The 22,519-nt window shown below is 43.6% G+C and overlaps 3 protein-coding genes across 11 annotated transcripts in view; 2 read left to right on the top strand and 1 right to left on the bottom strand.

The window, feature by feature from the left end:
- The window catches only part of LOC106575605 (striated muscle preferentially expressed protein kinase), a 56,192-nt gene extending 47,625 nt beyond the window's left edge, over positions 1-8,567 (top strand). For 4 of the 9 annotated variants that reach the window (XM_082963539.1, XM_082963535.1, XM_082963540.1 and 1 more), the window contains 10 exons: positions 75-191; positions 520-687; positions 3,063-3,185; positions 4,002-4,166; positions 4,341-4,998; positions 5,183-5,422; positions 5,554-5,777; positions 5,926-6,001; positions 6,111-6,260; positions 6,921-8,567. In XM_082963539.1, the coding sequence (XP_082819665.1) occupies positions 75-191; positions 520-687; positions 3,063-3,185; positions 4,002-4,166; positions 4,341-4,998; positions 5,183-5,422; positions 5,554-5,777; positions 5,926-6,001; positions 6,111-6,260; positions 6,921-7,149 (2,150 nt within the window). In that variant the 3' untranslated portion in view covers positions 7,150-8,567. Of the gene's footprint in view, positions 1-74; positions 192-519; positions 688-3,062; positions 3,186-4,001; positions 4,167-4,340; positions 4,999-5,182; positions 5,423-5,553; positions 6,261-6,920 lie in introns of those variants that run through there. The other 5 variants (XM_082963536.1, XM_082963537.1, XR_014381129.1 and 2 more) reach the window with 5 other exon arrangements.
- Positions 8,568-9,597: 1,030 nt separating this feature from the next.
- On the top strand, positions 9,598-19,123 carry LOC106575604 (carboxy-terminal domain RNA polymerase II polypeptide A small phosphatase 1). The gene is made up of 7 exons (XM_014152209.3): positions 9,598-9,946; positions 12,952-13,097; positions 14,124-14,225; positions 14,725-14,781; positions 15,317-15,409; positions 15,856-16,041; positions 16,479-19,123. Exons 1-7 carry the CDS (start codon positions 9,883-9,885, stop codon positions 16,605-16,607), a joined length of 777 nt encoding a protein of 258 aa, XP_014007684.1. The 5' UTR covers positions 9,598-9,882; the 3' UTR covers positions 16,608-19,123.
- Positions 18,471-22,519, bottom strand: part of LOC106575610 (obscurin-like protein 1) — a 19,523-nt gene continuing 15,474 nt past the window's right edge. The window contains 7 exon segments of the mRNA XM_045699110.2: positions 18,471-20,203; positions 20,419-20,685; positions 20,881-20,985; positions 21,167-21,283; positions 21,286-21,327; positions 21,603-21,759; positions 21,931-22,043. Of these exon segments, the coding sequence (XP_045555066.2) occupies positions 19,926-20,203; positions 20,419-20,685; positions 20,881-20,985; positions 21,167-21,283; positions 21,286-21,327; positions 21,603-21,759; positions 21,931-22,043 (1,079 nt within the window). The 3' untranslated portion in view covers positions 18,471-19,925.

Genomic DNA, 22,519 nt, shown 5'->3' with positions numbered 1-22,519 from the left:
CACACTGCTTTTACGTTCTAAGTTCATTCTCAGTGTTCAATATTATTATTAAGCCACACCCTTGTTTTTCCCAGACTTCCCTCCTGTGTTCCACATCAAGCTGAGGGACCACGTCTTATTGGAGGGTGACCCTGTCACTCTTAGCTGCCTCCCGGCTGGCAGCCCCCACCCACAAATCAGCTGGACTAAAGGTAAGAACTCATAGAGCTGACAGACACAACACTCTTTGCAACAGCGCTGTCTAATAAAGCATTACCGTAGGAGCTGCTGCTGAAATGTTGGTTGTTGCCTGTGAAGGGATGATATTTTGTCATAACCCATCATAGCTCATACTTACACGGTGCCCTGTGTGAGCACGACTTCCTAAACTTGTGTTGATGTTAGCGATTGCTCATTATTTCCATACAGTTTCTCATCGAATACTAGATAAACACCTTTTGAAATAGGACTGTAAAATAACACATTACTTTACAGGATGCCACTGTAATTATTATTGTTGATGGGTTTGCTTGTCCACAGATAAGAGACCACTGGAGATGGACGACAGGATGAACCTGATCTCCTGTCCAGACGGCAGGCAGCTCGTTACGATCATGAAGACTAGCAGGAGGGACGCAGGGCTCTATGAGTGTGTGGCCAGTAATCCCTTAGCCAGCGTCACCAGCTCCTGCACACTGTCCCTGGCCTGTGAGTAACATGTTATCTACAAGAAAATGTTATTATCAACGATAATCCTGTAATTTAAATTTGTGGAGAAACAGGAAAATACAAATTTTTTAAACCGTTATCTTCATGTGATATTCTAATATCCTGGACCTGTAAAATCTGTTGGATTTGAATTGCATACAAACCTTTAGTGTAAACACGACATTTACACTGAATCGAGAAAGGGGTGTTTGCCCTTCATTCTAAGCAAAAACATTTATTATTAATCTTTACGACGTGATGAACCTTGAAAGGTTTAGGTAATAGGATTTGTATTCGAGTGTGAATGCAATGCATATTAAGGACATGGGCATAAATATTAATGTAGTTTATGGCTGATTAAACAAATGTTTTCTTGCCTTGAATTTACAACCTCTTTATAATCATTCCAAGAGGAGCGTGCTGCTTATTACAAATAGAAAGATGCGCTCCCAGGTTGTAATCCAATGTGTTAGAATCAACTAACACATCAACTGTAACTCAGACAGGCCATCTAGCTACTACAGATTCCCGATCTTAATTTGACCCAGTTTTTCACAGCAGGAAAAGAATCCTGCAGCAACAGGAAATGTGAATTATTATGTGGATTAGAATTTAAATTATTTCTTTGTAGGGGTTGATACATTTTTCTTTAAGGCAAATAAAGTCTGACATTTTAAAGTGGAAATTACAAACTTTAGAAGTCTTTTTTTTAGTTCCTGCAACAACAGGATGATCAAATTATGATTTGGCATCTGTTGGTTCTTGTCCAGACAGCAGGCTATAAATAACAATATCAATAAAAATGTCAAATACCCATCAACAAAGCGACAGAACTAGGTGACTCCAGACACTTGATGGCCTCTCTCTCTTATTCAGGTGTCAGACTCAATGCGCTACATTTCAGTTCGATTTTCACAGCTTCAAATTGAATTGCTCTGGGGACACTGTCTGGGCGTCTGCATTACTAATCCTGTCTGCTGATGCGATCTGTCTCCATTTGCCATCAATCTGTTGGGTGAGAGATTCCCCAGACTGCTCATCTTGTCTGAGGTCTGAGGCCTTGGCTCGATCAGTCTCAGCGGTGGGCAGCCTTCATTAAAATACATCATCAGATCAGGGTGAAAAGCTATTAGTGGCGTGTATGGTTTGCGTAAAAAAAATCTTAAAACCATCTCTCTGTCCTCGGTGGTTTCTCCTCTTTCCATCGGTTATCTCCATCCTTCCACTCTGTGACACCCCACCCCATTCTAACTCTCCCCTTCCCCAAACCTCCCCCTCTGTGACACCCCACCCCATTCTAACTCTCCCCTTCCCCAAACCTCCCCCTCTGTGACACCTCACCCCATCATAATATGTGACTCAAACACCCTCCACCATACCCAAAATCTCCCTCTAACTTCCTATTGCTCCTAACCCTTCATGTCCCCTCCACCCTTCCTTCATCTCCCCTCCACCCCACCTTCATCTCCCCTCCATCCCACCTTCATCTCCCCTCCACCCAACCTTCATCTCCCCTCCACCCAACCTTCATCTCCCCTCCACCCTACCTTCATCTCTCCACCACCCCACCTTCATCTCCCCTTCACCACACCTTCATCTCCCCTCCACCCTTCATCTCCCCTCCACCCTTCCTTCATCTCCCCTCCACCCCATCTTCATCTCCCCTCCACCCCATCTTCATCTCCCCTCCACCCCATCTTCATCTCCCCTCCACCCTATCTTCATCTCCCCTCCACCCTATCTTCATCTCCCCTCCACCCTATCTTCATCTCCCCTCCACCCTATCTTCATCTCCCCTCCACCCTATCTTCATCTCCCCTCCACCCTATCTTCATCTCCCCTCCACCCCACCTTCATCTCCCCTCCACCCCACCTTCATCTCCCCTCCACCCCACCTTCATCTCCCCTCCACCCCACCTTCATCTCCCCTCCACCCCACCTTCATCTCCCCTCCACCCCACCTTCATCTCCCCTCCACCCCACCTTCATCTCCCCTCCACCCTACCTTCATCTCCCCTCTACCCCACCTTCATCTCCCCTCTACCCCACCTTCATCTCCCCTCTACCCCACCTTCATCTCCCCTCCACCCAATCTTCATCTCCCCTCCACCCAATCTTCATCTCCCCTCCACCTTACCTTCATCTCCCCTCTACCCTACCTTCATCTCCCCTCCCCTCCACCCCACCTTCATCTCACCTCCACTCCACCCCACCTTCATCTCACCTCCACTCCACCCCACCTTCATCTCACCTCCACTCCACCCCACCTTCATCTCCCCTCCACCCCACATTCATCTCCCCCCCACCCCACATTCATCTCCCCTCCACCCCACATTCATCTCCCCTCCCCTCCTCCCCCCTGTCACCCCCTCCAGGTGTCCCCAAAAGGCCAGGCACCCCGGAGGTTCCCCAGACATACAACAACACAGCCCTGGTGCTATGGAAACCAGCCGACACCAAGCCCCCCTGTTGCTACTCTCTGGAGAGGAAGACAGAAGGTGGGTTGACATTCATCTCCTAGCCTGGAGTCCAAACTGATGTCACGATTGACACTGAGAATATCAATTTGGATTCCAGGCTAGTCATCTCTATGAACTCAAGCCAAATATGAATTTGTATTTTATTTTACAGTCCGCTTCACCCAAATGTATTATCCTTATTGACAGTTGGATAGGAAACACCTTTGACTGTCACTTTAAACACTACTGTGCAGTGAATAACTCAAACACTGGGCAAATAGTCACAGTACAAAATGGCCACATAGACTGCTAATGAGCCCTATTTCATCACGCTTTATAAGTCATTATGGTCTCATAATACGGTGAATCATTGTAGAGCCTACATCGTTAGGATTGTATCAAAGTGGGAATGACATGAATGTTAATATGATTTCAGGACTGATTGAATTGGATGTCTTCATACCTTGTATTACCACACAGTTACTGCCAGGCTGGGCTTTGGATGATTGTTGTTGTCTGTGTTTGTTCATTGGATTGTGCCACACTATCTCCTCATTACCATGTGAATGTTCTTTTGTTATTCTGTTATTCCTCTGTATCAGTTGTGACTATGACAGATAATTATGGCTCCACACCACCTTAGTGTACAACTGATATTGTAAACATAACCTTCATCTGTTTCATCATCAATATGAAACACTATCTCCACCTTGTGTGAATTATAAGTACTGCAACAAATGACAGTGGTGTGTAAAGTCAAAGTGACGCATATCATTTGGGCATTTGACCATATTGATATAACATAACGCAATTGGCAATCATATAAATTAAGCATTCTTTTCTTTATCCTTTCAGGTGACGCCAACTGGCTGATCATAGCGACTGGAGTGGCTGACTGTTATTACAACGTCACAGACCTGCCACCAGGGGGCACCTTTAGGTTCAGAGTGGCCTGCGTCAACAAGGCTGGACAGGGACCCTACAGCAACACATCAGACAAAGTCAGCCTGGACTCAACAGGTGCTGAAACACATCTTTTGGACAGACAGAGGGTTAAAATTCTCTAAATTGTGTTAAATTCGGTCAAAAGAGGTGGTAAAGAAAGTTTGGTCGTTTTTTCTGTATTGTTGCATATTTGTTTCACAAAATGGTTATGATAATATGATATTGAAGAGAGATGTGTTTGCTTTGCAGTAGGCGTGTCCTCTCCAGCGGTGGCCATTGTGAAGACAATCTCCTCACCTCCCCCCCACCCTGCCCCATCCGCTACCACCTTAGTGACCGTTATCCCAAAGGTCAAACCAGCAGTAGTGCAACCTCCTGGTAAAACGGTGTCCACTGTCTCTCCCTCTTCACCCTCCCTTACACAGACCTCTCTAACCTCCCCTGCGCCCTTCCCTGCTCCCACTGCAACTCGCTCTCCCTCGACACCTTCGGCTCCCTCCAGCCCTGCCATCACAACCCCTCCAACTCTCCCCTCCCCGCCTGTAGTCAAACCCCCTACCTTCGTCCTCCCCAAACCCCAGAGTCCTGTCAATGTGGTCCTACCCATGACCCAAACCCCACCCATCTCTCCCCCTCTCCCTCTCGTTACACCTCCTTCCACCCCCACCAAGCCCGTCATGGCATCCGTTCCTACCTACGCCCCTGCCCGTATGGCCCCCAGCCCCCTCCCGGCCCCCTCCTTCTCCCCCCAAGTGCTCCAGGTCAGCAGTCTGAGCCCAATAGGGGAGGGGAGGGGCACCCCTGTTCGAGGGACCCCCAGGGACCGCACCACACCTAAGCCGGGTGAGACAGCTCTACGACAGGGAGTCCCACAGAAGCCCTACACCTTCCTGGATGAGAAAGCCAGGTGACTGAGATGTTAGAGATGTGGTCAATATTTCTACAGCTACAGTAGTACACTATTACACTACACAGTATTGCTATTACTACTACTGCTACTTATATGGTTAATTTCAGCCAGGGAAACTGGCATCATGTTTAACCACACATTATTTAGTGCCTAAACTGCCGTATTGTCTCTGTCTGGCCAGAGGGCGGTTCGGTGTGGTCCGGGAGTGTCGAGAGAACGCCACAGGACACGTCTTCATGGCTAAGATCGTTCCGTATGACCAGGAGACTAAGAAGTCCATCCTGCAGGAGTATGAGATCCTCAAGTCTCTCCACAACGACAAGGTCATGACCCTCCACGAGGCCTACGTCACCCCACGTTACCTGGTACTGGTGGCTGAGTACTGCACTGGGAAGGAGCTGCTCCACAGCCTTATAGACAGGTGTGTGGAGCATGATGCTCACACACACACACCACATACACACACATGTACACACACATACACAGACTTGCACAGTGAGCTCAGCTGTGCTCTACAACACATCCGTGGAACAAATCTATTTTCCTGCTAAGGTTCCGTTACTCGGAGGATGACGTGGTGTGTTACCTGGTTCAGATCCTTCAGGGTCTGGAGTACCTCCACAACAGACGCATCCTCCACCTGGACATCAAGCCTGACAACGTCATGGTCACCAACCTCAATGTCATCAAGATCATAGACTTTGGCAGCGCGCAGAACTTCAACCCTCTCTCCCTCAAACAGTACAACAGCGGCCTGGGCACACTGGAGTATATGTGTGAGTTGGTAACACTTTATTGAATTGACCACTGGTATCTGGAACTGGTACACGCCAAGTACTTCTTGGGTAATAAGCTGTTATCATCACCTTGATCACTACTTTCCTCTGAACTCTCTCTCTGCTCTTTCTATGCTGGTGTGAAAAGCTCCGGAGATGGTGAAAGGTGATGTGGTCGGCCCTCCAGCTGACATCTGGAGCCTGGGGGTTCTAACCTACGTCATGTAAATATACAACTTACTCATTTCATAGTCACTATTGTCATAAGTCTGAAGTTGTGTGATTTCTTTTTTTTCTCTCAGAACTCTCATTGTCTAAGACACCTTTGTTCAGGCTTAGCGGTAAGCTGCCCTTTCTTGACAAAGACCCACACCAGACTGAGACCAAAATCCAGATTGCCAAGTTTGATCCGACCAAGCTCTACCCCAACGTGTCCCAAAGTGCCTCGTTGTTCCTCAAGAAGATGCTGAGTAGCTATGCCTGGTGAGTGCTTCAAAGAGTAGCTACATCATTATCTTATTTAACAAACCAGGAGTGGAGTGATGATCCAGGATCAGTTTAGCCTTTTAGATCATAATGAATAAGATTACATGGAAAGTGGGGTCATAGCCTCCCGAGTGGCGCAGTGGTCTAAGGCACTGCATCGCAGTGCTAGCTGTGCCACTAGAGATCCTGGTTCGAGTCCAGGCTCTGTTGCAGCCGGCCGCGACCGGGAGACCCATGGGGTGGCGTACAATTGGCCCAGAGTCGTCTGGGTTAGGGGAGGGTTTGGCCGGCACGGATGTTCTTGTCCCATCGCGCTCTAGCGACTCCTGTGGCAGGGTGGGCGCAATGCACGCTGACACGGTTGCCAGATGTACGGTGTTTCCTCCGACACAATGGTGCGGCTGGCTTCTGGATTAAGCGGTCATTGTGTCAAGAAGCAGTATGGCTTGGCGGTTATGTTTCGGAGGACACATGGTTCTCGACCGTCGCCTCTCCTGAGTCCGTACGGGAGTTGCAGCGATGAGACAAGACTAACTACCAATTGGAAACCACGAAAAAGGGGTAAAACTAAAAAAAAAGTGGGGTAATGATTCTAGATCAGTACAGGACTCCTGTGTTCTGATCCCCAATTGGACAATGTGCTTTATTGCAACGCAGGGCCCGTCCGAGCACCAAGGACTGTTTCACCCACGCATGGCTGCAGGACTCGTACCTGATGAAGCTGAGGAGACAGACGCTCACCTTCACCACCACCAAGCTGAAGGAGTTCCTGGGGGAGCACCATCGACGTCGCACTGAGGTCGCCACCAAACACAGGGTCCTCCTACGCTCCTACTCCAGCTCAGCTTCTTCAACCACATCGACCACACCAAACCTACCTAAGTGAAGGCATATGACTTATGTCAGTGTTAACTAGCCACCAGAGGGTGGAGGTATGGGGGATGTGTGGTGCACAACAGTGGGCTCCATGATAGAGGGAGGACTCTGAGTACTCATCCCCCACAGAGTGAGGCCGTGCCTGAGTAAGTTATGGGAGTGGAGACTAGAGCCATGAGCATTGCACCAGCCCACAGACTGCATGGAGTCTCATTCTACTGAGACCTAACAGAATGAATTTTGGACAGTTCATCAACTGAGATTTTAATACAGTTGTTGGATTGTTGGATACCACGGTTTCAAAATATTGAGTTATCGTTTGTTTTTGGACCTGGCACGATTTGGTCCTGTTTCAGGTCTACTGTCTGCTAGTACTACTCCGAGCTTGCTATCGCAATGTGTGTAGAACTTTGAAATATATAAAACAGGACATTTGGTTTGGAAAATTAATTAAATACAATTAACCTGGCACACACATTTTTGTCAGTTTGATTTTAGAGCACAGCCTTATTTCTGCATCCTGATATTTGGTGGTGATTATGTGAATGTACCATCATCTATGCTGCTAATTTATGTTGCATTTATTTACACATTTCAAAAACGCAAAACCTAAAATAAAAACGTTTTGAAATTGTATGTGACCTGTTTACCTTTTTCATGTTAATTTATTTGCATGTGTACTTTTTTTCTTCTTTTGGGTGAATTTCTAAATACAATGAAAACAGTGTAAAAATATTGCTCACCATTGTGATTATACTGTTCATAGATACAGATAATAAACCTGTGAATATAGTAGAGTATCTTAGTAGTCAGTGACGCAGCCAGACGTCCTGTGGTTGATGCTCAAGTTGAACAATAGTGCAACTTCATTGATGAAAACGGTCAGACTTTGATTATGTAGATTCTATTGTCTTCTATTGGATTTGTCACACCTCATCAATGTCATCACTGCGCCAATGGCTGGACTAGAATTCTCCAGTATGTTCTGTTGATTGGACAGGTTGCTCTTAGCTTGACCAGCAGTCAGTTAGTGAGTCAATTTTGCCTAAAATGGGTCAATTTACAAACTTTATCATGTAAATGTGTTGTCCATGTTAATGGCTTACTTACAGATGACGCGCAATATGTGTTCTGTTAATTTATTGAACTATTCATATCATACAATTTTGGGGCACTTTTGTCTACCATTAGGCCTACTGTACAAAATGGACATAGGTGCCATGAAGAAAAAATATACAGAAAGTCTTTTTTGGTATACAGAGACTCATATGTATTACTTTTCATCATACATACAGTATTTATTTTTTTGTATGAATTTGGATGGTTGAATATTTGTAAATGTTTTAATTTGCAGTGTTTATAATGTGGAAATGGTTTAAAATGTTTTTATGAAATTGTCTGTAATAAACTATTGATACAATTGCAAAACACACATTCTCATTATTCTTCCCTTTAAATTGGACTCCTATTGAACTAAAGGGGTTGTTTCGACAGTGCTTGCACTTGAACGACATTCCCTATCCTTTTCCCCTCGTCAGTCAGTTTCAAGGGTTCCCTAACTGGGCGTTCCTTTGAGAATATAAAAAGTTATACAGAGTACAGTAGGCTACGCAAAGCAACTGATGTACTCTACTACTGTAAATTGTAAACATTCGCAGGGCGAATATATTTTCAAGTGTTCGAGAGAGGAGAATATAATATTACATTCATTTGCATGAAATATTAAATACTTTCTGTCAATCAAGCTACAAAGGTAATTAAAAGTGAAGGCTATGACGAACATAAAAGTCCCCAAGTCAGCGAAGAGGATTGTTGTCGAGGTAGAAGTAGAATGCGGCGTAGTGCTTTAAACCTGTTAATAACAGCTTGTGGACAGGTTCTTCTCTTTCGTTACAAGGTTTCAAGTTCCATTTTGAAAATGTATCTTTGTTTCCTTGTTACTTATGATGCGTTCATAAGCAAGTGGGAAGGTGGTAATTACCTGTTGTGAAGTCGTACATACTTGTTTGGCATAAAAGTATGCCAGAGCTGCTTTCACTTTTTATATTATAATAGATGAACAGAATAAATGTTGTATTAACAATTTGTATTTTGTTCTTACCATAAATAACAATTACTGAAGATGCCGCCATGCTTGCTGTCTTTTTTGTTGACAAACTAGGTCAGAGAGGTGCAAGTGGGAAACTCGGAGCACAGGAATGATAGACGAGTTGATAGACGAGTTTCCCACTAGTAATACCAGTTGGAGGTGCGTTCAATTAGATTTCTCCCAGTCATATCCTGATATTTACGAAATTACAAGACGTTATGAACGCAGAATTACAATAGGCCTATAATTTATGGTTCAAGGGACCGTCGTAGTCTGTCGAGTGCTCTTGCAAAAGTGGACTGCCGCTCTCGGTGCACAATCATACATTTGTGTGCCACTTTAAAAGGAATGGGAAGCCTTGAAACCGCCGAGTTCCATGTTTGTATCTTCAAATTGAGAGCGGAGTTGAACTCCATGTTGAAACAAAGTTACCAACTCCCTTTTAAACGTCTATAACTTTTATTTGTAGGTTTTATACCGGTCTGGTACGTCATTGAATAGCCGAGAAATGTAATCGTTTGGATGCGTAATGTATTTATATAGTGTTTGCGGTTATGTAACTTTGTGCACATTTATAATTGAATGTTCCTAGTCAGCGAGCAATCTAAAACGGAACAAAGTTTTTAGTTTCTATTGTGGATAAAGTCTGGTGTAATGGACCACCAGTCCTCAATAATCACGCAAGTTAGTCGAGATGAAGAGGCGAATAGAGAGAAGGGTAAGTTTTGGAGAAAGTTCTCAAGATGCACGCCAGTTGTTTTGCACCACACTCAAAACTTTTCACAGTTAGCTAGCCTAGTTCATCGTCCATTGGGTGTTTTCAAAGACGAGGACAGTGTTTACGAAACGAAACTGTATAAAATCTGCAATCGTCTACAACCATTGTGTGACCACTGAATGGCAACATTGTTGTGATACGCGACGCAACTTTTTGACAGGCAAGGTTACTGCGATGAGGACGGACGAGACCACTCAATCAAATCGCCTAATCTAGCTACAATTAATTGAGGAGGCTGCAGTTGCTGTCTGCCATAGGCCTCCTACAAAAGCGAACACTTCTGAAGTAACTTGTTGAGAGTTTTAACATTTAAACCGCAGCTGTGCACTAGGCTACAGACTGATGCATTTGTAAACGTGTGATTTGTTTACATGAACCATTGTTCTAGAAGACTGGTTAACATGTTTTATGGGTGGTGCGTTCTTGAAAAGCTTTTCCCGCTGTTATGCAATCAGCAGTTACCACAAGAGGACTGTACAGCTTCAATAGCCTGCCCTAGTATCTACATTATAATGACCCATTCAAAACAGAGATTAAGGCCTGCCCACGCACCTTGTACTTCCTCATTGGCAACATACAACTCGATGGATGGCAAAGTTTAACTACAGCCATAGGCTATATGAGGAATGCCATCTTGGTTTGTTGTCCACAACTTGGTCACAACGTTGTCGGAGTGGTAGCTGTGTCTCAGTGATAGACCTCAGAGAAGTCTGGCGATAATGTGTCAAGCAAGGTGTGAGGTGGCACCAAGTAGGGATTGTATTTAGTGTGTGTGATGTAATCGTACCAGGTAGCTTGTAGTTTTATTTCCTGGTATGAGTAGCTCCTCTAAATGTATAGTAATGTGTTATCAAAACAAATATTCTCAGAGAAGGGTTTATGTTGCAGTGTTTCCCTATATTCATAGACACACTTTTTAAATGGATAGTCGTTGGCTCAAGTCTATGGAAGTCTATGGGAACAGCTAGCATGTCATTGCACTAACGCCAGTAGCAATATACCTCGTACCTTGCCACCATGGCTGAAATAAATCCTAAGGGAAGCACTGTGTGAAAGCCATGCCCAGGAGACACAAATGGAGTGAGAGCCCATGACTTTGACGGACTTCCTGTTTAACGCTGTAACTTCCTGTCTCTAGCTGACCTGGGCCAATGGGCAACCTGCGTTACTGGTCACAAACCAACCCAGAGACTCCTCTTGTTTATCAGATGTGAAAGGATTTGATAGGTACGCAGTATCTACTGTATCTGTGATACAATAAGAGCTCCTGAAAGCCCTCTGGTTGATCTTTCAATCCTTTCATATCTGTTAGGCAGGAGACTCAACCAGGATCTAGGGCCTAGGGAGGGCCTGGTTTGGAATTGGGCCCCTCTCTTAAAGATACACTATGCAGAAATCGCTCGACTATTTCCTGGTTGCCAAAATTCTAATAGTTTGTGTAATTTCAGTTTGTGACAAAACAAGCATGTATAGTGTAGGGAATCATTGTACCATCTAGACCGCTGTGAAATATATTTGTCCATTACCAAAAACATTGTATTTTCAGCTGTTTGAAGCTGGTGTACAAAACCAATAGTAAAAACAAAACTTAAGAATGGGAAGCATAGAAATAGTGTACATGGAACAGATCTACTGCTTCTTCAACTTGCTTTCAATGAGAATGACAGATTTATAACACACATTTATATGTGACATTTTTCAGGTCGCCCAAAAAGTTACATATTGAAGCTTTAAAGGAGAGGTAATGGATTAGACGTATCCCTGCTGAGGCCCTATTCCCAGGCCGCTGTCTGCTCTCTGTAACCTGCCTTGTTGTGTGACATCTGATCCTGCTGCGTCAGTGGTGGTGGGCTGACACGATGTGTTTCCCCCTCTGATCTGCCCCTGCATTTCCCCTTCCTGTTTTAGTTTGGCCTGGACGTGGCAGTGGGCAGAGGAGGGTCACAGGTCTGGAACGGGCCAGAGAAAGAGAGGGAGAGAAAGAAGGGGGGGACAGTGAAAGAGTTTGTAACACGGTCACGTTGCGAGTGAGAGAAAGACGGGGAATAAAGAGAATGAAAGGGAGGAGAGTTTAAGGAAAACATTTGTCCCTTTTCTGATTGGGCAGAAGTTTGCAGAGAGCGAGTAGTGGAACTCTAGAGCTTTATTATATTAAACAAAAACTCTACATAAAAGTGAAGTCAGTTTAGTCTTAATCTTAAGAAAATGTTTTATTCCAAGAATGGCAGTCATAGTCAGGCAACGCTTAGAAATAGAGATTCGATATTATAATAAATTGAGTTAGATGTAGTGATTTAAGTGGCTACTCAAACTGTCACTGATTTGAAGTGACATGCCCCTCATGACTTTCTTAGCTAAGTTTACATATTCCTCATGGAAATATTAAAGCTGCACAATCATATCTCTTGCCTAAAGGACATTCCTCTTATAACTAATAACCAAGTAAAGTCTGTTTTATCTGTTAATGGTTTTTCATTCAAACCATTGGGAAAAGGGCATCAGGTTGACGCGAAATGACCGCAATGAAGTCAAAGACTAAAGATGCTATATATGAAATAAATTCTGCTGGATTTAACTTGGAAAAACAACCATTACATCACATGTATTATCCTTTGAGCATACAGTATACCTGCAGAAATAGGTTGTTCGCATCGGGACAAATCCCAACTCGGCTCCAGGAATTTCCACGCATACGTTCAATCGACATCACCCCACAAGTTACGCAAGAGTTCAAACTACAGCATGTACATGTTCAAACTACAGCATGTACATGTACAAACTACAGCATGTACATGTTCAAACTACAGCATGTACATGTACAAACTACAGCATGTACATGTGTCTCAAGTTAAAACTCGGTGAATAAACCACATCAGGGAGAAGTGAGAGTAAATAGATACAGGAAGACTGTGTGACTGACGGATGGACCCATTATTTTCTTCCAGGTCCCCCACCCTCGTCATCTAAGAAGCCCAGGAGTCGAGGCCTGTTCCACAGCCTCTTCTGCTGCCTATGTCATGACCAGGCTGAGCCCCCGCCGGTCAACAACAACGCCCCGCTACTGGTGGAGGAGAACGGGACTGTCTCCAAGGTATGTACCACTGCTCTCTTTAATGGTCCAGGGATGTTTTATAATCTATGTATATGCAGTGTTTGTGTCGGTCCAGGTAAATGCTGGGGTCTAGTTTGTATATGCAGTGTTTGTGTCGGTCCAGGTAAATGCTGTGGTCTAGTTTATATATGCAGTGTTTGTGCCGGTCAAGGTAAATGCTCTGGTCTAGTTTATATATGCAGTGTTTGTGTAGGTCCAGGTAAATGCTCTGGTCTAGTTTATATATGCAGTGTTTGTGTAAATGCTCTGGTCTAGTTTGTATATGCAGTGTTTGTGTAGGTCCAGGTAAATGCTCTGGTCTAGTTTATATATGCAGTGTTTGTGTAAATGCTCTGGTCTAGTTTGTATATGCAGTGTTTGTGTAAATGCTCTGGTCTAGTTTGTATATGCAGTGTTTGCGTAGGTCCAGGTAAATGCTCTGGTCTAGTTTGTATATGCAGTGTTTGCGTAGGTCCAGGTAAATGCTCTGGTCTAGTTTGTATATGCAGTGTTTGCGTAGGTCCAGGTAAATGCTCTGGTCTAGTTTGTATATGCAGTGTTTGCGTAGGTCCAGGTAAATGCTCTGGTCTAGTTTGTATATGCAGTGTTTGTGTAGGGCGAGGTAAATGCTGTGGTCTAGTTTGTATATGCAGTGTTTGTGTAGGGCGAGGTAAATGCTGTGGTCTAGTTTGTATATGCAGTGTTTGTGTAGGGCGAGGTAAATGCTGTGGTCTAGTTTGTATATGCAGTGTTTGTGTAGGGCGAGGTAAATGCTGTGGTCTAGTTTGTATATGCAGTGTTTGTGTAGGGCGAGGTAAATGCTGTGGTCTAGTTTGTATATGCAGTGTTTGTGTAGGTCCAGGTAAATGCTGTTTGTGTGTTTTTTGATGTCATAGTAAATGTATGACGTGACTTGATGTTGGTGTTTTTTTTAGGTCTATGTCAGTGTAGTTTGTATTTTACATGTATCATGACAAATGGTAGTTTGTGGTTTGTGTACGTTAATTGGGGGTGTGTGTGGTTCAGGTCCAAGTCAGACCGCTGCTGCCTCAGGCCAAGTCAAAAGACGCAGGGAAGATCTGTGTTGTCATAGACCTGGATGAAACACTGGTCCACAGCTCATTCAAGGTAAGACCAGGAACATACTGCCGCACCATTTACAGTAGTAATATTATATAGTCACAGATGCATTTTCCCATCATCCATGAGCTCTAAAGCTATTGGTGAACTTTGATACAATTGCTGTACCATTTAATTTGGGGTTATCCTCGCAAATGCTATGGACACACATGTTTTTGTGTGCCTTTTTGCATCTCCTGTTTTCTTTTTATGGAAAGAGATTTTTCCCCTCTTGTGAAAGCATGACATCACCAGGCAGTAATGTCCAATAGTAATGAGAAACACTCTGAGAGCGAGGAAAGAGATTGGTTTCTCCACAGTGTTATTGTTGGCAGTCACAATGACATCTCTGTCATTGTTGCCACTTTCACACATCCAGACTAGCTGTTTTTTGTATTCTAAATATTCTAAATACACATGGTTTCTCTCATGTATACTCTGTTTCTGGTGTTTAGGATGTCTTTCAAGTGGTTTTGTTCTAAATAATGTATCTTTATTATTCCCACAGCCAGTGAACAATGCTGATTTTATCATTCCCGTAGAGATCGATGGAACTGTTCATCAGGTGAGCCTATCACTACGCATGGTGACGAGCTTAACTATCACAGACCAATGTCATCGGCCTCTACCTTTCCATGTTAAATCCTTTAGTATTATCAAGGTATATTATGGCTCCCTACAATACTGTATATCTGTATGTTACCAACTGCCCAGTCACTAGCCACTTTCCCCAGGGCTGGTTCTGGGCTGGGTTAGAATGGCATCTGAGGCCTTGGGTTTTCTACCGCAAAAGGAACGTTGGAGTCACGGTGAGAGACTATCACCTCCTACATGGTTCTGAAGTTGGAGCCAACAGTGTATCTTGGGCCTGGGCCTGATTCAAGTAATCCAGGATAGGTTTGTTCAGAAAGGTAAAGCCTATTCTGCATGACTTGGTTCAGGACTATGACCCTCGGCAGCAGACCACCGCGGAAAGAAGAAGACGGCTCAATGCATCTGAGTGGGGGGATGTTTTTCATTTTGGAAAAGACGAGAGGTGGAAAGAATGTATTTGGTTATTTGTTTAGACCTTAAACTTAACATACAATGTATCCATCCAGGTATATGTGTTGAAGCGACCTCACGTGGATGAGTTCCTTAAGAGGATGGGAGAGCTGTTTGAATGTATTCTGTTCACAGCTAGCCTGGCTAAGGTGAGGACAACACCATGTTAAACCAGAAAATGACTCAAAACAAGTTTGTTTAAAAAGGCCCGTTGCTGTCAAAAACGTGATATTTCTGTGTTTTATATTTCCACGCTGTGGTTGGAATAGTAGTGTGAAAATGCTAATGCCCTTTTAGTGTAAGAGCTGTCTTATATTTCAGCCTGTTTTGGTGGGATGGAGCTTTGGCCTGCCTGGTGACATCACCAGGGAGTAAATTTAGTTAATAGACCAATAAGAAAGAGTTCCCAACCTCACTGCCAATAACAGAGAGCATTCAGTTTCCCCTCCGCACTCAGACCACTCCCAAACATTCCTAGCAAAACAGCTGCATTGGACCTTTTTTAAGGCTGGTCAAAACCTGCAAAAGACAGGAAATCACAAATGTCACTTGTTTTCCTCACCTGATACGGAGACCCCTATGTGTGTTTCTCCAGTATGCTGACCCAGTGTCAGACCTGCTGGATAAGTGGGGTGCGTTCCGCGGCCGTCTGTTCCGTGAGTCGTGTGTGTTCCACCGGGGGAACTACGTAAAGGACCTGAGTCGTCTGGGCAGGGACCTGAACAAGGTCATCATCATAGACAACTCCCCAGCCTCCTACGTCTTCCACCCAGACAACGCTGTAAGAACCACTCTCCTCCTCATCCTCCTCCTTGGCCCACTCCTCTTCCTTTTCCTCCTCTTTCAGCATCCATTACTTAAAAAAAAGATGGCAGATGTTGGCTGACTGGCTTTATCAAACTTTTAGTTATGTTAAAACGTTTTGCAATTAAAATTGTATAGTTTCTAAATCTGTAGTTATCTATCTATAAACTCTTTATAAACCTTTTTTCTGAATCATTTATAAACTATACCATGTAGAAGCAGGATGTCGTACCACTTGAAGGAAAGTGCCATCAGCTGTCTCTCTAGCTGCATTCTAACTAGGTCACTGAAGTTCATTGAAACCAGAGCCTTGCTCTCGTTGTAACTAGCTGTATGACCGACTCTGGTGCCTCGCCATTGTAATTCTCATTGTAACTACATGTCTGACTCTGTGCCTTCTGTGTGTGGCTGCAGGTGCCTGTGGCGTCGTGGTTTGATGACATGGCCGACACCGAGCTCCTGGATCTAATCCCCTTCTTCGAAGGGCTCAGTAAAGTGGAGGATGTCTACACGGTGCTCAGGCAACAGAGGGACTCCAGCTAGCAGTGCTGTCAGTCACCCTACCTCTCTACTACCGCCATCTACAGGACATACCGAGAACCGCGGGCTTAAAGCATCTTCACACCAACCGTACACCCCCTCAGCCTACCGTCCACCAGATCAACCACAAGACTTTGACCTCCAAGCCCACCCCTCTTCTTCAACCCTTCAGACCCACGCTATTACTGCCCTCTATTGGATAAACGGAGGACTTGACCCTCCAGAACACAATCTACCATCCCTCAACCACAGATGGGCTTGTGTAGATGGATGTTGTGGGTTATAATGAGTTAGGTTTTTATACAGTGCCTTTCATCAAATGTCATTGGAACATACAGGACAGTCAGTAGAGGGAATCTACAGCGTTCTTCACAATGAAGAAAAGACATGTAGCAGGAAGGTAATGGGAGCGAATGCCCAGGATCCAATCAGAATCAGTTCTACAACGCCGGCTTGGAGTCGATAAGATTCCGGAAGACCAAACAGTTCTAGAACTCTGTATGGAAAAACAAATGATAGCTGTATGAATGGATATTTACTACTTTTAACACTTTAATGTGTTTTTTATTTTATTCACTTATTCCCCAAGAGACAATTTAACATTTTTAATAAGCAAAGCATTGGCTTTGTGTAAGTCAAGTGGTTTTACTTCTTTCATCGCTCAGCTAGTATCATAATGACTAGCAGAATGGGCATCAATACTTGTTAAGGGGGATGGAATCATAGAGAATGACATTACCCAGTTACTGCAGCTATCAAAACGTTCCATGTCCCTTAATCGTATTTGTTTAATTTTGTTTTTTATTAAAACCATAGGAATACGTGCGATAATGTGCCAGATAACATTTATATGGGGTAATGGACCCGTTTTCATAAATACAGTAGTCAGATGACTGAACTGCACCTTAAATTACAATATAATCTTTTAGGATTTTTTGGATTACAATGTCTGTGGACCTCAACCCAGACAGACTAAATGCTCCAGCTCAGACACATGGACACACTGCCAGTACCAGTCAATGGCCTGGAAAACCATTGGTATTCTGCAAGAGGACCTGGATATGTGTTGGAAAAACATATTTAGATTATGTCCAAGCAAACTGTTGGTCGTCCCTTTGCTGCCGTAACAACGCTACATCCATGGAGGAGGGCTGGGCGACTATTGTGAATACCGGTATGGATCCACATACCACTATATATTTTTACAATAACAGAATTTTGATACAGTGCTACAAATTGGGCTAGTTCACTGTCAGTTTTGTCCTGGTTTGGTTGAGTATAAAACCATCAGAATGGAGAAAGCCCATTAAAATCACTAAGAAGTTATTTGTTGCCATTCTAGGTCATGCACTAATCATAAAACACATTTAGACAAAAAATATATTTTTGCTGTGACGCCCAGCCTTACCATGGAGGAAAGGTGTTGACAGTGTGTGTTAGCCATCTGGTTTTGACAAGCACACTTCTCCCTCCTTTTACTGGAAACAGTACTTGAATACTTTCCCTTTTTGAGAACCTCTTTTTAATGGACTGCAAATACTATGCTTCTTTAGACCAGATTGTAGGATTTGGGTAGTTTTGGTTTTTAAACTTCTTAAGCTTCTGACACAAGGTAGGACTATATTAAATTGGTACTTACCTGGGTTTGGAACAATAAAATAATTGTTATTTGTAAGTAAAAACTAAGAGATGGTCTATCAGGAAGTGAACAGGAAGAGTAGTTTCATGGATTGAGTGATTCGTATTGATTGATACTGTTTTATGAATGCATGGGGAAAAGCCACTGTGTTGGAGTTGACTAAATGCCTACTAAAATACCTTGTGAAATAGGATGATTCAGAGTTTAAATAACCAGTAGACCCATGATAAATCTCAGTATTAAGAAATAATACATTTATTAAAAACATGTTATACTAAATTTCACATTCCAACTTAAACACTCACCAAGTGCCTGTGTCAATCAAGTTAGATACAAAAGACAACATTAAAAAAAATATTATTCATCTTTTTCTTTTGGCAAGTGGGTTGGCCCTTTGTTAGTGTTATCCAAAGGAGGAACAGAAATCACTGTAGTACAAATCCAGAATGTTGTGGGCTCTCTAACAATGCATTAATGGCTAAGGAATACCAGTTATCCTTACTGTACACACACACACACACAATAGGAACTGGGTGAATCCTGGTTTGAAATTCAAACCACCCCCAGCCATCTAGATAATGTGACATCTAGATACAATTTACACACATTTTAAATGTTTTTTTGCATATCTCAAGGCATGATTTCTGTCATAAAAATTCAGTAGGGATATTTACTGTAGTAGATTCAGTCCCTTTCAACTGCTTTGTTCCCTAGTCATTCACAGTGCTTTGGAAAAGAGAGCTTTCTATCACCATGGAGACCTTGACCTATTGCTGTACCTCTTCTTCCTGTATTCAAACACATTAAATAATATATGCATATATTATACACATATGTATATTTTGTTTTGCACTGTAATAAAGCAAACCAAAAAATGAAATTAATATATTATGGATTATTCATGTGACTTATGATTGAATAGCTGTAACGTCTTTTTATCATACCAAATTGTATTGAACTCTTTAATTATGATATCTTCCATAAATGCAATCATTAAATAACCAGTGAAGGTGCTTTTGTGTTCAGGCACTCCATCCTCAGCAAAACAAACAGCCACGATTTGACATCGAAGCACATTCAAAAGTAACAATGTTTGTAAGCTCTATCCTAAGATATTGTCTGACGGGTTTATTGGATAAAACCCTTCATTCAAACTGGGCGTCAGTATTTAATGACAGTAGGGAAAATATAACATCTTTAGAAAAAAATATTTTTTACTTAATTATAGAATTAAAATTAATTTTAAAAAGTTCCTTTCCAATCAATATATTTTCAAAATAAATATGTCTAACAGATGTGTACAATTTATTTATATCCATACACACAGGCATTCATACCCACCATTCTAACACCTTCCGACACCCAAGAGTGTTGCATACCGATTTGACTTGACTGGAATCCACCCTTCTTAACATTTCTCTCCAAGGTTACTTTCTGTCCTTTACAACTGACAGCTTTGCTCATAACCCCAACCATTGAGTAAAACATCAAAACAGTAGTTTGGGGCTTAAGTACCACATTTCATCATCACATTCCACTTTTCTGTCTTGCTCATTACATGCAGCTTTACTAGATCAGATAAACTGCATTCTTATATAGTACCTTCAAACCCTAAAACAGTCTCAGACATTTGATTCCTGATCATAACAGAATCAACATTTCCCATTCTCTCCCCCTTGCCTCTACTTCCACATCACGTTCAGTTTGGCGCTGCTCTTGGCCTTTCCCATGGCGAAGGTAACCGTCCCGCTCATGTCTGGTCTGGTCTGTTTCAGGTTCAGTTTGTGGACGGTTCCGTGGTTCTCTAAGCGGACATCAGGGCTGGACTGGATGGTCTCTCCGTTCAGAGTCCAGACTGGGGGCCTGCTGATGGCCACGGACACCTCACACTGGAAACAGGCCTGGTCAGGAGCTGTCACCGCCACATCCTCCAGCTCTCTCTCTATCACCAGGGACTGGGCTGGAGAGGCAAGGGGATGGAGGGTTAAAAGAGATGGGTCACTTTTTCCACAAAAGGTCAAGAACATCATTCTACGTGTGTGAGGGAGAGAGAGAAATGTGAAAAGGGTAAGGTGAGAGATTGAGAGGAATAAAGTGACAGAGGGACATGTCGAACAACAGCAACAATATGTCAATACGGTCATATTGTTTTACAAGAAACCACCATCCACTCACCTTCCACCAGGAGTTGGGCTGTGGACGTGTGCTCCCCAACCTCTATACTATAGGTACCCTCGTCCTCTACAGTCGCCTCGTGGATGGTCAGTTTATGGTAGCAGCCGTCACTGTGGATCTCTAGCCTATCAGAAGACACCAGCTCTGCCTTGCCTCTGTACCATGTGAGGTCACAGCGCGGCGTGGACACGGTGCAGTCCAGAATCACGCGGTGCTTCTCCAGAGCCGTGCGGTCTCTCAGAGGCTTCACGATAGACACGGGGGCCTCTGTGAAAAAATATGAGAAGTGCAGATATTTCAGTGAAGAGAACTGATTTGAGGTCAGATCATGCACACAGGGAGTTCTTCACCCACAACAGAGATTTGGGTTTCTGTCTGCTTATAAGAACTGAAGTCAGATCAGCTGGACCATCACACAGAGATAGGTGAGGTAGACCTGCAGCCCGGTAGGTAAAGCCCTACCTTCCACCTCGAGGTAGGCTGTTGATTCTGTCTGTTTAGTCACAAAGCGGATCTCCCCAGAATCCTCAGCTTTAACGTTGCACATGAGAAGGAAGTGTTTGGTCCCTGAAGGAAGAAACACAGACATGGAATTTCAATGTTTATTCTATTATTTATTTGACCTTTACTTTACCAGGTAGGTCAATTAAGAACAAATGATTCACCCGCAATCATGAAGTTTAACGGTTTGATGGATTAACTGATTGATTGATTGATTGATTGATTGATGGACCGATGTATCACTAACCCTCTGTGCGTATCTTGATGGTGCTAGTGGGTCGTATCTTGTGTCCATCCTTGTACCACTCCCCAGTCACGTCCTCCATGGACACCTCACACATGAACACAGCATTCTGGTCCTTTGGACATACAGGTCCTCCAGCCCATGTAGCACCTCCAGTTCAGGCTCTGTGGAGGGAGATTGGAAGATTGGTTCAACACATTGGAACAAACGTAACCATGCCAACAATGGAAGAGCATTAGTCAGGCAGCCATGACCTCTAGGTGGCAGTAGTACGCAGTACAAGGTTGGCTGTGTTGGCCTGTTTCAGCCTTCCTGTCACTATAACTGAACACTGGAGGTCAATGAAGAGTACCGTTGGTGAGAGTACTGAGATGTTTTACATGCACTTGAAATGAACTGTTCTGCAGTGATTTGATAAGGAGAGTGTACAGTATATTACCATAGACCTCCAGGTTACAGGATGTATTGACGTCTCCTACGTCACAGGTGTAGGTGCCTACATCAGAGAGGCTACACTGTAGCAGCTGACAGAACCTCTTCCTCCCCATGGAGTAAATCCGGTACTGGGTCTTCCCTGGCTTCAGCTCTGTCCCATTCTACAGTCAACAAGAAAGACAGAGACCCACATTATTACCGTATTCTCAGGGATAGACAACACACATTTAATGAGATCAAACTGTTTACTTCCTGTCTGTGCCTTTTCTATATAACATGGTAATACACTACTGACACAAATACGGCAGGTCTATTGGTTGTATATCTATTACCTTCAGCCACCTGACCTCCACGTTCTGTCTGGACAGCTCACACTCCAATGTGGCAGGAGAGCCCTGCTCCAGTCTCATGTCTACCAGCTCCTTCATGATAGTCACTGGAGTCTCTGGGAAAGAACAACATGGAAGAAATGTTAAGAAATGTTCTATACTATAATATCCAATCCAGCCACAGCTCTCCAGGGTTAAAGAGCCCTGTATTAGATAACTGGATAATCATGATGATGTTCTTGACCCTCAACCCTCTCTATCTCTGTACCACAAACGCTGTCTCAGCCTCTGAATGATCGACTATGAAAAGCCAACTGACATTTACTCCTGAGGTTCTGACCTGTTGCACCCTCTACATTACAACCACTGGTATTATTATTTGACCCTGCTGGTCATCTATGAACGTTTGAACATCTTGGCCATGTACTGTTATAATCTCCACCCGGCACAGCCACAAGAGGACTGGCCACCCCTCATAGCCTGGTTCCTCTCTAGGTTTTTTCTAGGTTCCTACCTTTCTAGGGAGGTTTTCCTAGCCACCATGCTTCTACATCTGCATTGCTTTCTGTTTGGGGTTTTAGGTTCGGTTTCT

The sequence above is a fragment of the Salmo salar genome, chromosome 17 (genome assembly GCF_965601325.2).
Source record: "Salmo salar chromosome 17, fSalSal1, whole genome shotgun sequence".
NCBI classification, from domain to species: Eukaryota; Metazoa; Chordata; class Actinopteri; order Salmoniformes; family Salmonidae; genus Salmo; species Salmo salar.
Note: the sequence above shows the minus strand (reverse complement) of the source record. Positions and strands in the feature narration are given on the sequence as shown.

What these genes read in the sequence shown, in the direction of transcription:
- LOC106575604 (XM_014152209.3), top strand. Translation starts at nt 9,883, where the DNA reads ATGGACCACCAGTCCTCAATAATCACGCAAGTTAGTCGAGATGAAGAG. An exon ending in TGGTCCACAGCTCATTCAAG is followed by an intron (nt 14,226 to 14,724) that starts GTAAGACCAGGA and finishes TTATTCCCACAG; the next exon opens with CCAGTGAACAATGCTGATTT. An exon ending in TCTTCCACCCAGACAACGCT is followed by an intron (nt 16,042 to 16,478) that starts GTAAGAACCACT and finishes GTGTGGCTGCAG; the next exon opens with GTGCCTGTGGCGTCGTGGTT.